Source organism: Hyperolius riggenbachi, chromosome 4 (genome assembly GCF_040937935.1).
Source record: "Hyperolius riggenbachi isolate aHypRig1 chromosome 4, aHypRig1.pri, whole genome shotgun sequence".
Classification (NCBI taxonomy): Eukaryota; Metazoa; Chordata; class Amphibia; order Anura; family Hyperoliidae; genus Hyperolius; species Hyperolius riggenbachi.
The window spans coordinates 290,785,566-290,802,748 of NC_090649.1; the positions used below are offsets into that span (position 1 = coordinate 290,785,566).

A 17,183-nucleotide genomic window follows, 5' to 3' on the forward strand; every position below is an offset into this window, starting at 1 on the left:
TTGTTTCCTCCACACTCAAACAACTGCTGCAAATGTATCGGAGGAATAGGCATTCCCACATAAATCATTAATGCAGACTGGGCACATTGTGATACTTCCTACTAAATCCAAGTGCCAAAAATGTGAAATGTATTAAAAATGTGACATTCTAAAATAAAAAGAAAACAGCAGGGACATCCTTATTATCACTCATTTAGGTATATTCACAAGAGATTGGTAAAATTAACATGCACAGAGAGCACATGTAAAGTTGATACACAATTATGATTATACACATAATTATACACAATTCATACACAATTCATTTCAGCTTGACTTTTTTTTAGCAAAGAGGTTCCATAGCTCAGGTAAATTTTAATAAAACATCTAATAATCTCATTATTATTAATCTGATATTTTTGCGATATGATCCACAGCACAGTTGTGATTACTATTTCACTTACCCAGGGCATCTGTCAGCCCCCTGCATCCGTCCTGAGCCCACGCCATTTCCAGAAGACTCTCCGTCCTCCGCCACAGCTCACTTTGGTTCACACCATGTCGATGACCACTGCACCTGTGTGGCCCTGGACGCGTGAATACTTGTACACGCTCCCGTGGCCAGGAGTGTCCTACGCAGGTGCAGTATGATAAAATCTCTACTGCGCCTGTGCAGTACTCTCCCAGTTACGGGATAGCGAATTATGATGTACATGGTCAGGGCCGCCAGGCGCAGTGGGAAGCAACTGCAAGAAGCGAAATTGAGCCCCGGTGGGGTAACAGAGGATTGTTGGTAACATTGCGTGCACAGGGCGGCTGCAGGGGGCTGGCAGAAGCCCCAGGTAAGTGAAACTCTTTTTTTTTTCATCTTCAGGCCTGCTTTAACCCTAACAGGCGCAAAATTCACCTTCTCATGTATTTATTTTAAAAATGTTAACAAAACATCCTTTCATTCATCTTTAGCATTTATAGAATAACACATTTCGTATTAGAGACATGTCCCACATTTATTTAATCAAATTACTATTATGAACTGCTTTAATACGATTTATACCTTTGACTTCATCTTTTTTTGTTTTTTCTTCTGTCGCATTTGTGGCTACTGGGATCAATAAGTAAATAAGTACATTAGTAAATACGTACCAGAAGCAACTGACATTTGAGATAAATAACATATTACTTTACCTTTAATCTTCTTTGTTTTGACTCTCTCTTCTGTTACATTTACTGCTGCTGTAAATCAAAAGAGTGAATTCATAATAAGCTATGAAAATGAAATTCATAATAGGCTATCAAAATGAAAAGGTCAAAAGTGACAAAAATAACTGTAGGCAAACTGTGATTAGGACTAATCTACCCTGCAATTTTGCTGGGCAGGGTCCACTTTGTACAAAGAGATATAAATATTATGAAAACAATCACACATGCTAGGGTTTTTGCAGCACACCATTACATTTTGGAAAGGCTTTTACTTCTTTAGCGTATTAGATGTTCATTGTGTAATATGTGGACCTCATGTTTTGTATGTAACCCAATACATTGCATGTGTAACATTCTAAGTAGCTGTTGCATATATTGCGCTAGTTACGCAACTTATGACTCTTATACATAAACCCCTTTGTGTTTAAATAAGGGGTTGGAATTGGAATATGTGCATAGCATTAGGGAGAAGCCATTTCATGCAACTTCAAAGAGAACATGAGCAAGAAACAAAATCTTAAACGTTTAGCTTTTTGGGGTTACTTGGTGTAATATACACAGTTGATGACTTATGCTGGCAATACACAATGTGTTTTTATGGTTGATTTTCCATCCGATCAATTTTCAATTAATTTTTCTGTTCGTTTTCTCGCTCAATTCTCTTATCTTTTCTTATCTATTTCCATTCACTTCTATGAGAAATCGATCAGAAACACAATCAAAAATAAGATCGGACATGTCTGAAATTGTCTATCGAACCATCTATCTACTGAAAAAACGTATGATGTATTCCCAGCATAAGGTTCACTTCTGGGACTTCCAATAATAACCCTATGTTGGCAGCACATACTTTTCTCTGTATGTCAGACTTTTTTAAATACCTTGGTTCTTACACAACATCAGCAGCACTACAATTATTGTTTGAATATTGGCTTTCCCTTGGTTATACTGTGTTTTAAAATATTGCTAAAAGCAGCATTCTGCTATTCAAAATAATTCACCTCATTCACAGTACATGGTATGTTTTATCACTCCTCCAGTTGTGTTAATACTGATATGCTGCACTCCACAGGTATCTTTTTGGGTTTAACCACTTGAGGACCACAGTGGTAAACCCCCCTAAAGACCAGGCTGTTTTTTTCATAATTGGCCACTGCAGCTTTAAGGCCAAGCTGCAGGGCCGCACAACACAGCACACAAGTGATCCCCACCTTTTTCTCCCCACCAACAGAGCTCTCTGTTGGTGAGGCCGTTCGCCCCCCTTATGTTTATTTTTTTTTATAAATATTTATGTTCATAAGTTTTTAATATTTTTTACTATGTCTGTTTTTTCTTCTCTCTAATCCCCTCCCTCCCTCCAGCCGGCCAGTCACGCAATTGACTCTCCTAGGCTTCTGCCTATGAGAGCCGATCACTCTCTTGTCCCCCAGGGGGACAGCCCTGTCACACGGCTGTCCACAGTACAGCGCTGCTGTACTGTGTAAATATATGGCATTCGTGCTGCCTAACAGTCTCCCGAGCGGCAATAGCTGCTTGGAGACTGAAGATGGGACGGAGCTCCGCCCCTTAGAAGGAGATGCGTGCGCACCATGCACATGATCTCCTTCAGTAGCCGGCTCCAGGACCATTGGCGTCAGGCGGTCCTGGGGCTGCCGCCGCGGCCACGCCCATTGGTGTGGAGCGGTCTTAGAGTAGTTAAAGATACTAATTTTGTCCTTGAAGCTGTGATGCAAATAATCTGCTTCTTCTATTTTCTCTATTTGTATTTCTGCTTCTCCTATTATCTCTAAAGAGTGTTTACAACTTTTGCAGGTTATAGCTTTTGAAGGACTTTTTTTTTTAAAAAAAGGTATAAATAATAACTGATGTTTTCAGTTGAGTTCCCCTTTAATTCAGTAGCAGCAGAAATGAATGGCCACATTTTTTTCTCCTTTTGATTGACTTCACTTGAAGAATTGTTATTATTTAATATTTATATAGCACTTCTTCAGTGCTTTACAATGTATATTGTCTTATTACTAACGGTCTTTCAGAGGAGCTTACAACCAAATCCCTACCATAGTCATATGTCCATTATAGTCTAGGGCTAATTTGGGAGGGGAGCCAATTAGCTTATCTGGATTTTTTGGGATGTAGTAGAAAACCCCATTTGGACATGGGGAGAACATACAAACTCTATGCAGGTAGTACTCCTTTTGAGATTTGAACCGCCATGCCACTGTGCTAAATGAGGTAAGTAACTGAACAATCACAGATTAAGATTATACAGTCCTGGTTCATCTTCCCAGATTTTTCATTGTTAGTCCTTGCGCTCACAATTTTTTTATTTGATATACCTATTCCAGACATTCACTTTGAAAAAGTCAGTCATGTGACCAGGAGATTACTCTAGCCAGCATGAAACAGACATCAGAGTGAAAGTTAAATTAAAAGTCTAACTTTGTACAGTAAACCTTTCAATCAGCTATTTTCAATAAAGGAAGAATGGAGAGGAAACTTCCTGTGCTTTTTTCCGTTTGCAGGTTGATGTCTATTTGCCATTCTGTCTACTTTGAGTTGTTATTATTACACTAAACTTCAGCAATGCATGACAGACATTTATAAATTGGGAAAACAACAGCTAGAAATTAGCAGGGATATAGGCTGAACTTTGGCAAAGAGAAAACGTTCCTTTGAATATCAAAATAGAATCTAAAACGTGTCTCCATTGTTCTTGTAGATGAGTGGCATTAAATCTTTGCTAGTTCGTAGAGTTGTAATTAAACTGATTCTTCTAAGCTATGTTTTTTTTCTTCAGGTCTGGAAAAGGCTCAGTTTTGTTTAGAAAAGAATGTTTGATGTGCCAATGCCTGCACATTATTCATTCATCACTTTATAATACAATTTAACTGATGTAACATTTTGAAGACCATTGCACATACTGGTTAAATACAAACGGCAGAAGAACTAATATAAGGCTTTTCGATTCCTGTACACGACTTGATTTACATTTAGTACATTTGAATGGTGATGGTTCCTTTATTGATACTGCCATAAAACAATGCCAATGAAGTAAAAATAAACTCAATAAATAAAACAAACAACAAAAAAGAACTGTAGTGAGTTGTTTTGGGTTTAGCTCACAACCCGATTTTTTAATTCGGTACTTGAGATATAGTATTAATTTATGTGGAGCTTCATCTGTTGGTTTAAAAAACAAGTTTTGTAGTATGCAAGGGAAAGGCACATACTGAATATTTGCCTGTAGCCTGTAGCAATGACAGTTTGTGGAGCAGGAGGTGACCAGTGTCTGGGCTCCCACCTGGTTACATTAAGTGCTAATTCACACACCAAGTGAGGAGGGATAGTCAGAATTGCCAAACTCCAAATCTGACGAAATTCCTACATTTTCCACAAAATTCCAAATGAATTCAGAATTTTGCACATTCTGAGTTTGCCTCATGAAATTGCAAAATTATATTTTTTTGTAAATATATTTTAACTCTAGCCATTAAATGAATTTGGGTTACTGTGAATGTGCTAAAATACATTAAAGGAATACTATCAATGCCCAAGTGTTCTAAAATGACAATGTACAAATAATGTCTAAGTAGCTGTGTAAACATTTTCCTACTTTTCATATTAAATATCAGAAGCAAAAGCTGTAATTTATTGAGGGTAGGATTTAGCTATATTGGGACAAATCAATTGCAGAAGGGGTGTCTGCTTCAATGCACAGCCAGAGTTGCATATCAGACTACAGAAAGCAAATATCATATCAAACTCTGAAAGCAAAAACAGTATGAAAAGCTGTGACAATTAGTTACATTTCCTCTGCTGTCTTCAGACACTTCAGTCAGAAACACAGGACACAGAAGCTGCAGCTGTTGGGAGCTTTCTCTCTGTCACACACAGAGTTACACATAGAGTTAACTGATCAAGTGTGAGGGGAATTTCCCCTCTCCTCATGGCTCAGTCTGCCGTCAGTTTTGCCGTAAAGTTTGAAAGTATTTTGATAACTGTAAACAAAGAGGTTGCTACTAAAATGTATACACCAGTACTTAGCAGCACTTCCCAAACAATTCCTGTGTCAATTGAAAAAAATATGTGAATCGATAGTATTCCTTTAATTAAAGCTTATTACTTTGCTTTGAATTTTCTCTTTTTGCTTAGAATTTTTACTTTCATGTCCTTCGAGCATTTATTGTTACTTTTGCTATTTTCTGCAAATTTAAAATATCAACTCTAAATTGTGAAATTCTGATGCTAAAGCTGGAATTAAGTATTCTGCAAAATTCAATTTGCTTATCCCTATAACTGATTTCTGGCATTTAGTGGTGCCCTACAGCTTTATCAAAATGCTACAACAATGCAAACTCCATTGTTCTCAATAAGTGCAGTTCACACTACAAGCCTGACGTTGGCTGAAAGTTCAAAAATTACTTGCTAAAATGTACCAGTACTTAAAGAGACTCCGTAACAAAAATTGCATCCTGTTTTTTATCATCCTACAAGTTCCAAAAGCTATTCTAATGTGTTCTGGCTTACTGCAGCACTTTGTACTATCACAGTCTCTGTAATAAATCAATGTATCTTTCCCTTGTCAGACTTGTCAGCCTGTGTCTGGAAGGCTGCCAAGTTCTTCAGTGTTGTGGTTCTGCTATGCACTCCCCCCTCAGGGGGGAAAGAAACACACAAATGATCTCTTGAGATTCAAAAGGAAGGCTGTATACAGCCTGCTTGTGTATGGATGTATTTTCTATGTGTGGACATACTGTACATCAACCTACTTCCTGTTTTGGTGGCCATTTTGTTTGTTTATAAACAAACTTTTTAAAGCTGTTTTTAACCACTTTTAATGCGGCGGGGAGCGGCGAAATTGTGACAGAGGGGAATAGGAGATGTCCCCTAACGCACTGGTATGTTTACTTTTGTGCGATTTTAACAATACAGATTCTCTTTAAAGTAACACAACCAACATTTGTGCATGAAGTTGGGCTTTAAATCCCATGTTAATGTCAGGAGCACAAATTCTGCAGACCTTACCAAGGAATGGGCTGTCATTGGTTGGTTTAACTGTGGAAAATAGGACATCTTACATAGTATAAATGCTGAAAACAAGAACCATGGCATTTGGGAATTATTTATTAGTCTTCATGATGCTCATGATTAGCTCAAACCTAAAAATGAACCAAAGGGGATTTGATTTTCAATGGCAAATTTCAGTAAGTCCCACTATTTCAATAACTCCCACTACAACCTATTTGAATTTCCTGCATTAGTTTAGTGAAAATTCCCATTGGCTCAGAAATCCCAGCAGGACATTCAAATATACTGGAGACTCCTGGTCAATGTTGTGTTGCCAAGTGATGGGAGTGGATTATGGGGCAGCAATCCATAATCAAGATAAAATAATTATGGAAGACAACATAAGAGATTTTTTGAAAAAAACAAACAAACAACATGAATTGTGGTGTACCTTAAAGTATACCCGAAGTGACATGTGACATGATGGGATAGATATGTGTATGTACAGTGCCTAGCACACAAATAACTATGATGTGTTTCTTTTTTCTTTCTCTGAATGAAAGAGTTAAATATCAGGTATGTAAGTGGCTGATTCAGTCCTGACTCAGACAGTAAGTGACTACAGTGGGACCCTCATTGATAAGAAATTCCAACTATAAAACACTTTCCTAGCAGAAAATGGCTTCTGAGAGCAAGAAAGAGATAAAAAGGGGAATTTCTAATCAGTGAGGGTGCGAAAATTAAATCATGCCTAGCAGAGGATGGTTTCAATCCATCAACCTCTGGGTTATGGGCCCAGCACACTTCCGCTGCGCCTCTCTGCAGACTTTAGGCATCTATCCCACTCATCCATGCCCCCCTTTAGGTGTTAGACCCCTTTAAACATCTTTTCCATCACTTTTGTGGCCAGCATAATTTTTTCTGGTTTGCAAAGTCCGCCTCCCCATTGAAGTCTATGGCGGTTCGCAAAAGTTCGCAAGTTTGCGAACGTTTGCGGAGGTTTGCGTACCTAAAATCGGAGGTTCGGGCCATCTCTACCTGTACGATTTGATTTTGATCGATTTTCCAATTGATTTTTCATTCACTTCTATGGAAAATCGATCGGAAAATCGATCAATATCAGATCGGACAGGTTGGATATGATCGGTCTGGCAAGAAATCTAACAGAAAATTGTATTGTGTGTACTAGGCATTATAGACAGACAATCAGCATGACAGCCAGGCAACTGGTATTGTTTAAAACAAAGTACATATGGCAGCCTTTATATCCCTCTCACTTCAGATGTGCTTTAAATCAGATTATACAAATATAAGAAATCAATGGTATTTGACAACTATAAAATAATAATAAATAAACACCTTCTTCTAAATACAGACAGTTTGTTTAGAATTTAGAGTCTGTAGAATATAAAAACCTGCTGTTTTCATCCAATTTTCCAACCCCTCCCCCTCACCCCTTGGGTATGAGCTTCTTTCCACAACCTAATAAACCACTGGGGCCCATATCCTATTTGAACTTTTCCCCTGAGTTTTCTCCAAGGAGATATGTTCAAATGTTACCAATCAAATACCTTTAAAGCTCCCACCAAACCAGAAATGACTCAAAATAAGTTTGATATTACCTCTTTACCTACTTTTCAGCAATTCAATTGCTAAGTGTCAAAAAGTTGTTGTTTAGAGAAGCTGAAAAAAATATCTCCCAAGAGAAAAATCAGGAGAAAAACTGAAAGGCTGAGGGCCTGGGAGTGTTCTCAGCCATATATTTCTTCTTTGTTTTGCTTTTTTCTTTTCTTTTTTTGTGTAGCTTCAATATTCATGAGCTGCTTTGCAGTCCCTCATTTGCTTGTGCTCTTGATTCTGATGTGGGGCTGATTCACAAATCGTTTCTGTTGAATTATCTCACCTTGGCCCATATGCGATTCACTTTTTCACCTGAGTTTTCTCCTAGGTGAAAATTTCAAACTTGCCAATAAAATGCTGTTTAAACCACCAGCAAGCAAGAAAATATTAAAAATAATTTTGATAGTACTTTTTCACCTACTTTTTGGTAGTTTTTTCAATGCAAAGTGTTAAAAAGTTATTATAAATCGAAAAGGAAAAATTTTCTCCCAGGAGAAAAAGTGAATTGCATAAAGCCCCTTACCTATTAACTAACAATTTATCTCTCCTTAAATGACTTAAAGAGTAACTGTCGGGCATAAAATCAAAAATCAATTCTTTATTTTTATCTGGTAAACAAACAAGTGATAAGGATGCTAATCAGGCAATCCAAAAGTTAAAATCACTATTACTTTTCTTGTTGATAAATTATTTTCTTACTTGGTACACACAAAATTTGATACACAAAAGAGAAGAAGTTGCAGGGCATGCTGGGTTGTCTTTTTTTGCTTCTCTGCCTTCCCTCAGACTTAACTAATGAAGCCTGATTGGCTGAAACCTCTTTCCCTCCAGTTTTTCCCCGCCCACACCTCTGTTCCTCTCTGATTGGCCAAAATTTCTCAGGCTGAAAAATGCACTTTATTTTTTTTAAATATCTTTATTTATATCATTCCATTTTTACAAAATCAATCTATAAAATCCAAGACAGAGATATTCCCTTCTAGCCACATACAAAAGTTACTTTTACCAAAACAGGGATTTTTTTCTCTTGCTACATATAGAATTTCTTTACCCTAAACGTCAAGCTTTACCATATTACATTTGCAAAGACCATCCAAACCTAGGTGTCTTGTAAAATTCCCCTTGATAACCTCTACTACTCATCCATTACAATTACTCACATTTATCTTTTACTCTCATCCCCCATTTATTCACACCCCTCCTTCATTCATTCATTCATACACTGGGTCATCTCTTCTTTTACCCTTCTCTTTCTTCTGTCACTGAACCCCCACGAGGTCTTTCTGATGTTTCATATTCCCCTTGCCAGCCTTTCTTATTCCCCTTCATTCTTAAACATCTCCCATTGACACCATCTCTTCTCGTATAAGTGCCCCTCCCCCTTAATATAACTAGTTAGTTCCTCCATTCTCTGTATTTCTGCCACTTCTTTAATCCATTCCTGGGTTGTTGGGCTTTGGGTCGATCTCCAGTGTCTTGCTACTAATATTCTTGAAGCATCAATCAGGGTTTTCAACAGGGAATTTTTATATTTTTTAATTGACCATCTATTACTGTGCAGGAGAAATAGTGTGGGATCCTCCCATGTCTCTATCCCAGTGATCGGCTTTATTATACCACCAACCTCTGCCCAATACCCCCAAGTTTCTTACATCCCCAGAAAATATGAATAATATCTCCCCTCTCCTCCCCACATCTCCAGCACAATGATGAGGCACCCAGGAACATTCTACTCAGTCTATCCGGTGTGTAATACCACCTTACAAAAATCTTATATCCTGCTTCCTGTCCTCTTGTGGGCATTGCAGATCTACTGGCCAAGTTTAATACTTTTTTCCACTGTACCTCTGTAAATGCCTTCCCCAGATCTTTTTCCCACTTCTCCCTCAACATTCTTGTAAGATCCTCACTCTCATTAAGAATCTTATATACCCTTGACAACATCCCCTTATTTTGCCTTCTACCTCTACACGTTTCTTCAAATGGAGTTAAGTCTCTACTTAGGGCTTCCCTGGATCCTTGGCTCTTCACAAAAGATTTTATCTGGGCATATCTCCACTCATCCATATACCCCCCCTCCCTTGTGTCCATCAATTCTTGAATCGGGGTCCATTCTGCATCAACTAATATATCTTTAACTCTCTGCCCCTGTCCCCACTTCCAATGTGGATAATTAAGGGGTTCCATTCCCATAGGGAACTTTATATTCCCGAAAATGGGGGTCATGGGGGTAGGCCAGGGCGACATTTTCACAATCCTCCACTTACCGAAAATGTTCAATGTATGACTCACCAATTCCATCCCCTTTTTCCCTATCTCTATCCGACTTTTCTCCTGAATCCAGGGAGGTTACCTATTGGGCTCCCTATCATTTCCTCCTCCATCATTACCCACCTCTTCTCCCCGCGGTTCCTGTTCCAATCTATAATTCGGACTAGTACCGAAGCCTAAAAGTATTTCTTAAAATCGGGGACCGCGAGACCCCCTTTCTCCCTCTCCGTCGTTTGTAACCTATAACTCACCCAGGTTCTCCGCCCCCTTCCTATAAATCTGCCAATTATACTTTTCAACTGCAAAAAAAAGGGGAAGGGATTGGAACCGGTAGGGCCTGAAACAGGTAGAAAAAAAATGCACTTTCTATAGTGAAGGGCGGGCAAATCAGGCAGAGGAGACTAAGGGCAGATATTACATCATGACTGGCTTCAAAATAGCCACAGTAAATATGGAAACTGTCTAGAATAGGATTCTCTACTTTTCCTTTATCAGTAGAGAAAGCAGTCGGCACCATCCAATATAAATGCTCTTTTATTCTTCAATATCCATATCAGCCATAATTGCAACGTTTCGGAGTGACAACACCTCCTTTATCAAGCTAAGCTGAATGTCAAATGCATCACAATACAAAATCATTATCCTTTTATACCCAACATGGAGGGCTACTAGCCAATAGCGCTGCTTTGCAGCTCTCAACCTATCACTGCAGCCCGTGCTCAAGCCGGACCTGATGGGGAACTGCGCTGCTATGTGCCCATTGGTCGCTGTCAGTAGGCTCCCACCCATTCCCATTTCAAATTTCAGACCCGCCGGTCGGCACGATGCGTCCAAACGGCCGCTTGCGCCATGCGTCTAACCGCCGGACCGCCCATTGCGGACCTGACGGGAGACTGCGCGGCGTGACGCGCGCGACGGCCGCGTCCAACGCGTCCAAAAGTACGCGTGGCTAACGCGCACAAATGCGCGTCAAACGCGGCCAAACGCACGCGTACCTGGCCATCTATGGCAGAAGAGGCAGGCAAACAGCCACCTCCACTGCACATGATGGTGTAGACAAAGTTTGTGACGCAAAATGTCGATCCCCTTGGATACATACTTAGCAATATAACAAATATCAAACAAATGAAAAGGGACAGAAAGGAAAAGGGGAAGAAAAGAGGAAGAGAAGAGACATATTTCAATATACAGTCTCCACATACATGATATGATAGAGATGCATGTGCATGCGGGGACACACAAAACTCTGCGTCCCCACACACACACCAATCCAACCACAGTACAGATGGCCCTGGGCCACCAGGGGACACCGGTCGATGACCACGACTATACAGCTGTAAGAATAAAATATATATTTTTAGCTCCTGACATAATCTACTACAGTCTAAATAAAGGGAATAAGATCTAATTCACGATTAAGTCCTCGAGGCTCCATAGTGTCCAATTTCTTAATCCACACTGCCTCCCGCCAGAGCAACTTTTTAACCCGATCACCCCCTCTCCTAGGGACCGGAACCTGTTCAATTATCATAAATCTTAGCTGACTGACATTATGTCTAGCCACCGAAAAGTGATATGGTACTGCCTGGTCGACCAAGCCCTCACGTATGGCATGTTTATGTGAAGATAAACGCACCTTCATTTTTTGTGTCGTCTGTCCTATATATAGCAAGCCACACGGGCATTTTAATGCATATACTACAAACATGGAGTCACAAGTGTGACATCCATGTATTTTAAATTTAGTGCCCTTGTGTGGGTGTATAACTTGATCTCCTCGAATAACTGAACTGCAATGCACGCAGTTCATACAGGGAAAAGTACCCCTACGTGAGAGTCTTGGTCGTCCACCAGCACCTCCTTTATCAGCATGCACTGGTGGACGACCAAGACTCTCACGTAGGGGTACTTTTCCCTGTATGAACTGCGTGCATTGCAGTTCAGTTATTCGAGGAGATCAAGTTATACACCCACACAAGGGCACTAAATTTAAAATACATGGATGTCACACTTGTGACTCCATGTTTGTAGTATATGCATTAAAATGCCCGTGTGGCTTGCTATATATAGGACAGACGACACAAAAAATGAAGGTGCGTTTATCTTCACATAAACATGCCATACGTGAGGGCTTGGTCGACCAGGCAGTACCATATCACTTTTCGGTGGCTACACCATCATCTACTGTTGGATATTTGACCTAGGAGTGCTGCCAGGTCCTAGTCACGGCACATCATTCGCTTATTGGAGGAGTGGTGCTTCACTACCTACTTACACTACTTTTCCTTTATTAAATTCACAGGAATCATAACATGGACAGTGCAATAAAAATGTTATGCAAGGAGAGCAAGTATTTATCTACTTATATATTTGTTTTTTTTTCCCTGAGATAGTATGGCTGACAGCTCCTCTTTAAAGGGCACTTTAAGTGAGAGGTGCATGGATGTTTCCTTTTAAACAATACCAGTTGCTTGTCAGTCCTGCTGATCTATTTGGCGGCTAATCCAGTTTGACTTCAGTCAGAGCACCTGAGCTGCATGCTTGTTGAGGGCTGTGGCTTAAAGTATTAGAGACACAAGATCAGCAACAGGAAAAATCTATATCCTTCTCAGTTTAGGTTCCCTTCAACTCATAGTTTGTCTTTCTTTATCTAACTTAACTCCCGATTTATCTCTCCTTGACTGACTTAACTCAAGGTTCATCTCTCCTTATATGTTTATCTCATAAATTAGCTCTCCTTATTTGTTTATCTCATTCATTAGATCTTCTTACAGTTACGGTGACAAATAAGTAAGCTTTGGAACTCAACCCCATGATGTCTAACATATGTGTTCTATTGAAGATTAAGAATCTAATTTGAAAAAAAAAACTTCCTAATATGTATTTTTTTATAAATATATATTTAAATGATAAAGTTTCGTTAATAAAAGATGAAATAGTCACTCCATACATAGGATATTTCAGTCTAGCAAACTAATTGCTAGTCAACAGCAAACGCAGATCAACCAAGACCACAGAAGAAAAAGAAAGCATTAACACACTAAAATTTTGCAACTGATTACTTCAAAAAATATAGGTCTTAGGTCTAATAATGCCCAGCTCAAGCGATGTGATAGGTTCATTTGCGTGCCTATAATACATATTAAAAGCAAAGTCTAATAACTTAATGGCACACATTAGCATTAATCCACTGGTGTTCGAAGATGAGAAATTCATTTAAGAACATTGTGTGGAGATGGATTAGACGTGAAAGAAAAACACACAGCTGTAATTCTCTGCCTATGTGATACACCAGCTTCAAAAACTGGTCAAGCGTATCTTCACATTCAGCAATATTTTGAATGAGATCTCAAGATAATCCTCCATTAGCATAAATGTGGAAGTCTTAAAATAACCCTAAAGTAAATCTGAACAATATGATGACCCATATAACAAAGTACATATTCAGAGTTTACCATCACTGAAATCTGCATGATGAAAAAATGTTTGTTCTACAGATATACCTATTGGTCCTTAAAGAGGAGCTGTTAGGTATAAGGTCTCAGAGAAAATAAACACATATATCAGTAGCTAAAGATTGGCTGTACTTACATTACATATGCATTTCACTGTCCACGTTTGGATTTCACAGAATTTGTATATAGTATATGCAGAGATAGATGCTCCTGACAGCTCATGGCAGGCTCCATGTTTTTCTGTCAAATGTGTCGTCATGTCCTGCCTGCTTCCTGATCACAGAAAAGCTCGTACTGAATAACACAGTGTGCAGTGAATATTAATGAGCCATGTGGCTAGGAACAATAGCTGACTCCTGCAGTGTACTCTGCCCGGAGATTTATCAGTGCTACGCGCTGGACTGATTACAAGCTGCTGTAACGTCTCATTAGCAGCCGAGGGGAGGGCCCCAGAATGCTTTGCAGTATAGTATGCGGCTTGCGTCCTCTTGGGTCTAACAGCTTTGCTGATAAGCACACATCAAAGGTAAGAGAGATTTTTATCTTCACTAATGCCTTTTTGGCTTCCTTCTAAACTGTTTAACACAGGAGAATAGAGGTTTAAATTAGCTTCTGCAGCCTGACAGTTACTCTTTAAAGGCAACATCAGCCAAAACCATGCCCCCCGCTCTACTTACCCGGGGCTTCCTCCAGCCCATTGCAGATGACACGTCCCAAGCCGCAGGTCCGCTCTCAGCCGTTTGGCCCGGGATCCCCGTCGGTGCAGAGGGCGACCTCGAGGTTATCTCTACTGCACCGGCACAAACGCCACTGCCAATCAAGCCCACGTTGTTTGTGGTGTACTACGCATGTGCAGAACTACTGCGTCTGTGCAGTACATCACGGACAACATAGACTTGATTGACAGTGCCGCTCAGGCAGGCGCAGTAGAGGAAGTCTCTTTCTTCACCGGCGGGGACCTCGGGCCGGACAGCTGAGAGCGGAGCTGCGGGGTGGCACGTATCATCTACAATTGGCTTGAGGAAGCCTGATGCTTCCTTTAAGACCCCTTTTACACTTGCAAGTGTGCGTTGTGTTATCCTGATATCTGTGTTATCCTGTTATACTGCAGGGTAATGCAACGGCAATGCAAGGCAATAGGGCCTAACACACTAACCGTGTCACGTTGTACCCAGGGTAAACAGCGCAGAAGTAAAGTAAGTCAATGGGGGATGCATACCATTTAAAAAGGTTGGTGGGGGCATTTTGGCGTGCATGCGTGGAATGATGGGAATACAACAGGGATCTACAGGAATCCCAGTGACGTACTTCCTGTCCAGCAGGGAGTACGGCATTGGGTGCGGGGCATGTGAGAGAGAGGCACTATGCATATGACCCTGTCAGCATACTTTGCCGCAGGGTCAAATGTTTGTGATTTTGTGTGTTGCAGTAAGAGGCGGCGGGGCAAAGCTTTGCACTGCAAATGCACAGCTCAAGTGTAAAACTGGCCTACATGTTACAGATGGCTTCAGTGACCAATAGGAAAATTTCAATCCACTATGTGTACTAAATCTACTGCACTTACTGACAATACTGGACATTAAAGCCCCATCTACACGATACGACTCTTTGTACGATTCGATTACGATTCTATTTACGATCTGATTAAATCCAACATGTCCGATCCTGATTCGATTCGATTTAATTCGATTTGCCATTGTTTTGCAATTGCAAATCGAATTGAATCGAATCGAATCAGGATTGGACATGCTGGATTTAATTGAATCGTAAATAGAATCGTAATCGAATCGTACAAAGAATCGTATCGTGTAGATGGGGCTTAAGATGTGCAATTTTCTACGTAGGTAACCTCTGACTAAGTGCTCAGTTTATATTGCTAAGGCTTACCTCATGATTACTTAAGGAAATACATTTGCTGAGTTGACAAGTGATCCTTTTTTATTTTGTGCAGTTCATACTACAGTTTGGATTATTTTTGCAAAAAAAAAGTTAACAAAAAGTCACGCAATCACTTTATCAGTAGCGGAAATTCTGTAACTACTAAAAAAAGTAGCGAGTCTCTGTGTTGTTACCATGTAAATGTTAGCAGCATTTCTATGAACATCAGATGGTCAGACTGTGGTTGCAAGTAGTTTTAGGAGGACTCTTTTCTATGGGCAGCTGAAATGCTGGTTTGTCGGGCAATTCAGCATCCCAGCTGTCGGCCGCAAGTGCCATTCAGCTGCAATTGTATGCAGCCAAATAGCAGCATTTGATAACCCTATGTGTGTCATGCTTGATATGCGGTGGCATAACCCAGTGAGAAAAAAGTCCATCCGCCATGCTGAGTGCTAGCAAATGCCTGGCAGATGGACAGGAGCAACTGACAGGCTGTAAATTCACCACCTTCAGCTGCCCATAGAAAAGAGGCCTAAGTCATCCTTGTTCAGACTAGGATTTTGTTCTGATGTATGTTTTTACACCACACTGTGTAAAAAACGTGACTGAAATTCTACCTTCATAGGTTTTCTGCAACAAAATACAGTCAGTTCTGTCATGCAATTTGTTTATCAAATTCAGTATTTGTAATCCATTCTATAAAAGTCAACTTACAATGAAAACAAACAGCTACATACCTTTTTGTAAGTTTAAATGCATTCTAATATGCAAAAACTATTGTAAAATGGATTATTACTTGCCCAAATACCAGAATACAAAGCAAATACAAATTAATGTTAAAACCCCCACATGCTGCACACACAAACACATTATTTGTATTACATTAATGTTATAAAAATACAATATGATAATATGAATATTTAAACTTATTCTCAGGGTCCAGTACAATGCATTAGGAAAAAAAAACAATTTTACTCATAAATGAAATTGTCTTAATTTTTCTTTGTAAATGAATATCTAATATGGTTATTCACAGCCCTCTGGAGCAGAAAATTGTTACTTTATTCAGCCTTGTAAAAAGACATAGTTGAGCTATTGGCTGTAATATTAATTTAAATAAATAAATAAATAAAAGAATGTTACATTCATACGTTTAGATCAAAAAAAGACATCTGTCCATCAAGTTAAACCAGGAAAATAAATAGAAATAAACGTGCACTCTATGGTTAGCTGCCAATATACAGACACTTATAATGTGTTTCTCTAAAGAGGAAAATTACATTTGTCATTAACTTTTCAAGTGGAGAATAATTTTGTGTCTCAGGTACAACTAAATGCTATTTTGAATAATGAATTTGCTATAAGCCATGAGATTTATTGCCTAATATTACTGTGCTGGTGGCAGTTTATTGTTTAGAGAGTGCTACCGGGGCAGTCTACCAAGCATATAAGAATGGTATGAGGGTCTGAGACTAAAACGAGGCTTTGTAGCCCAAGATGTCAGCAATAAAGGAAATGGGGTATGACATATCAGCAAGAAAAGAAATGAGGTGTCAGATGTCAGTAAGACAGGAAATAAGGTATTTGCCCGTCTCTGCAGTGACTCAACAGAAAGTTAACAAAAAACTCCCCACTGGTGACACAGGTAGCAATAAAGACCTAAAACAGTTTTTAACTGTTACATTCCTGATGTAGATATGAACATTTTAGCTTAATATGGACTTTTAAGTATTTTAGGCTGTGTACTTTTCACAACAAGATAACCAAAAATAA

General features: G+C 39.4%; 1 protein-coding gene across 50 annotated transcripts in view; it reads right to left on the reverse strand.

Annotated features, from left to right (window-relative positions):
• The window catches only part of LOC137503854 (titin homolog), a 1,065,379-nt gene that overhangs the window by 45,964 nt on the left and 1,002,232 nt on the right, over positions 1 to 17,183 (reverse strand). For all 50 annotated transcript variants that reach the window (XM_068231415.1, XM_068231409.1, XM_068231432.1 and 47 more), the window contains 2 exons: positions 1,165 to 1,212; positions 1,034 to 1,081 (listed from right to left, as the gene is read on the reverse strand). In XM_068231415.1, coding sequence (XP_068087516.1) covers positions 1,034 to 1,081; positions 1,165 to 1,212 — 96 coding nt within the window. The remainder of the gene's footprint in view (positions 1 to 1,033; positions 1,082 to 1,164; positions 1,213 to 17,183) is intronic.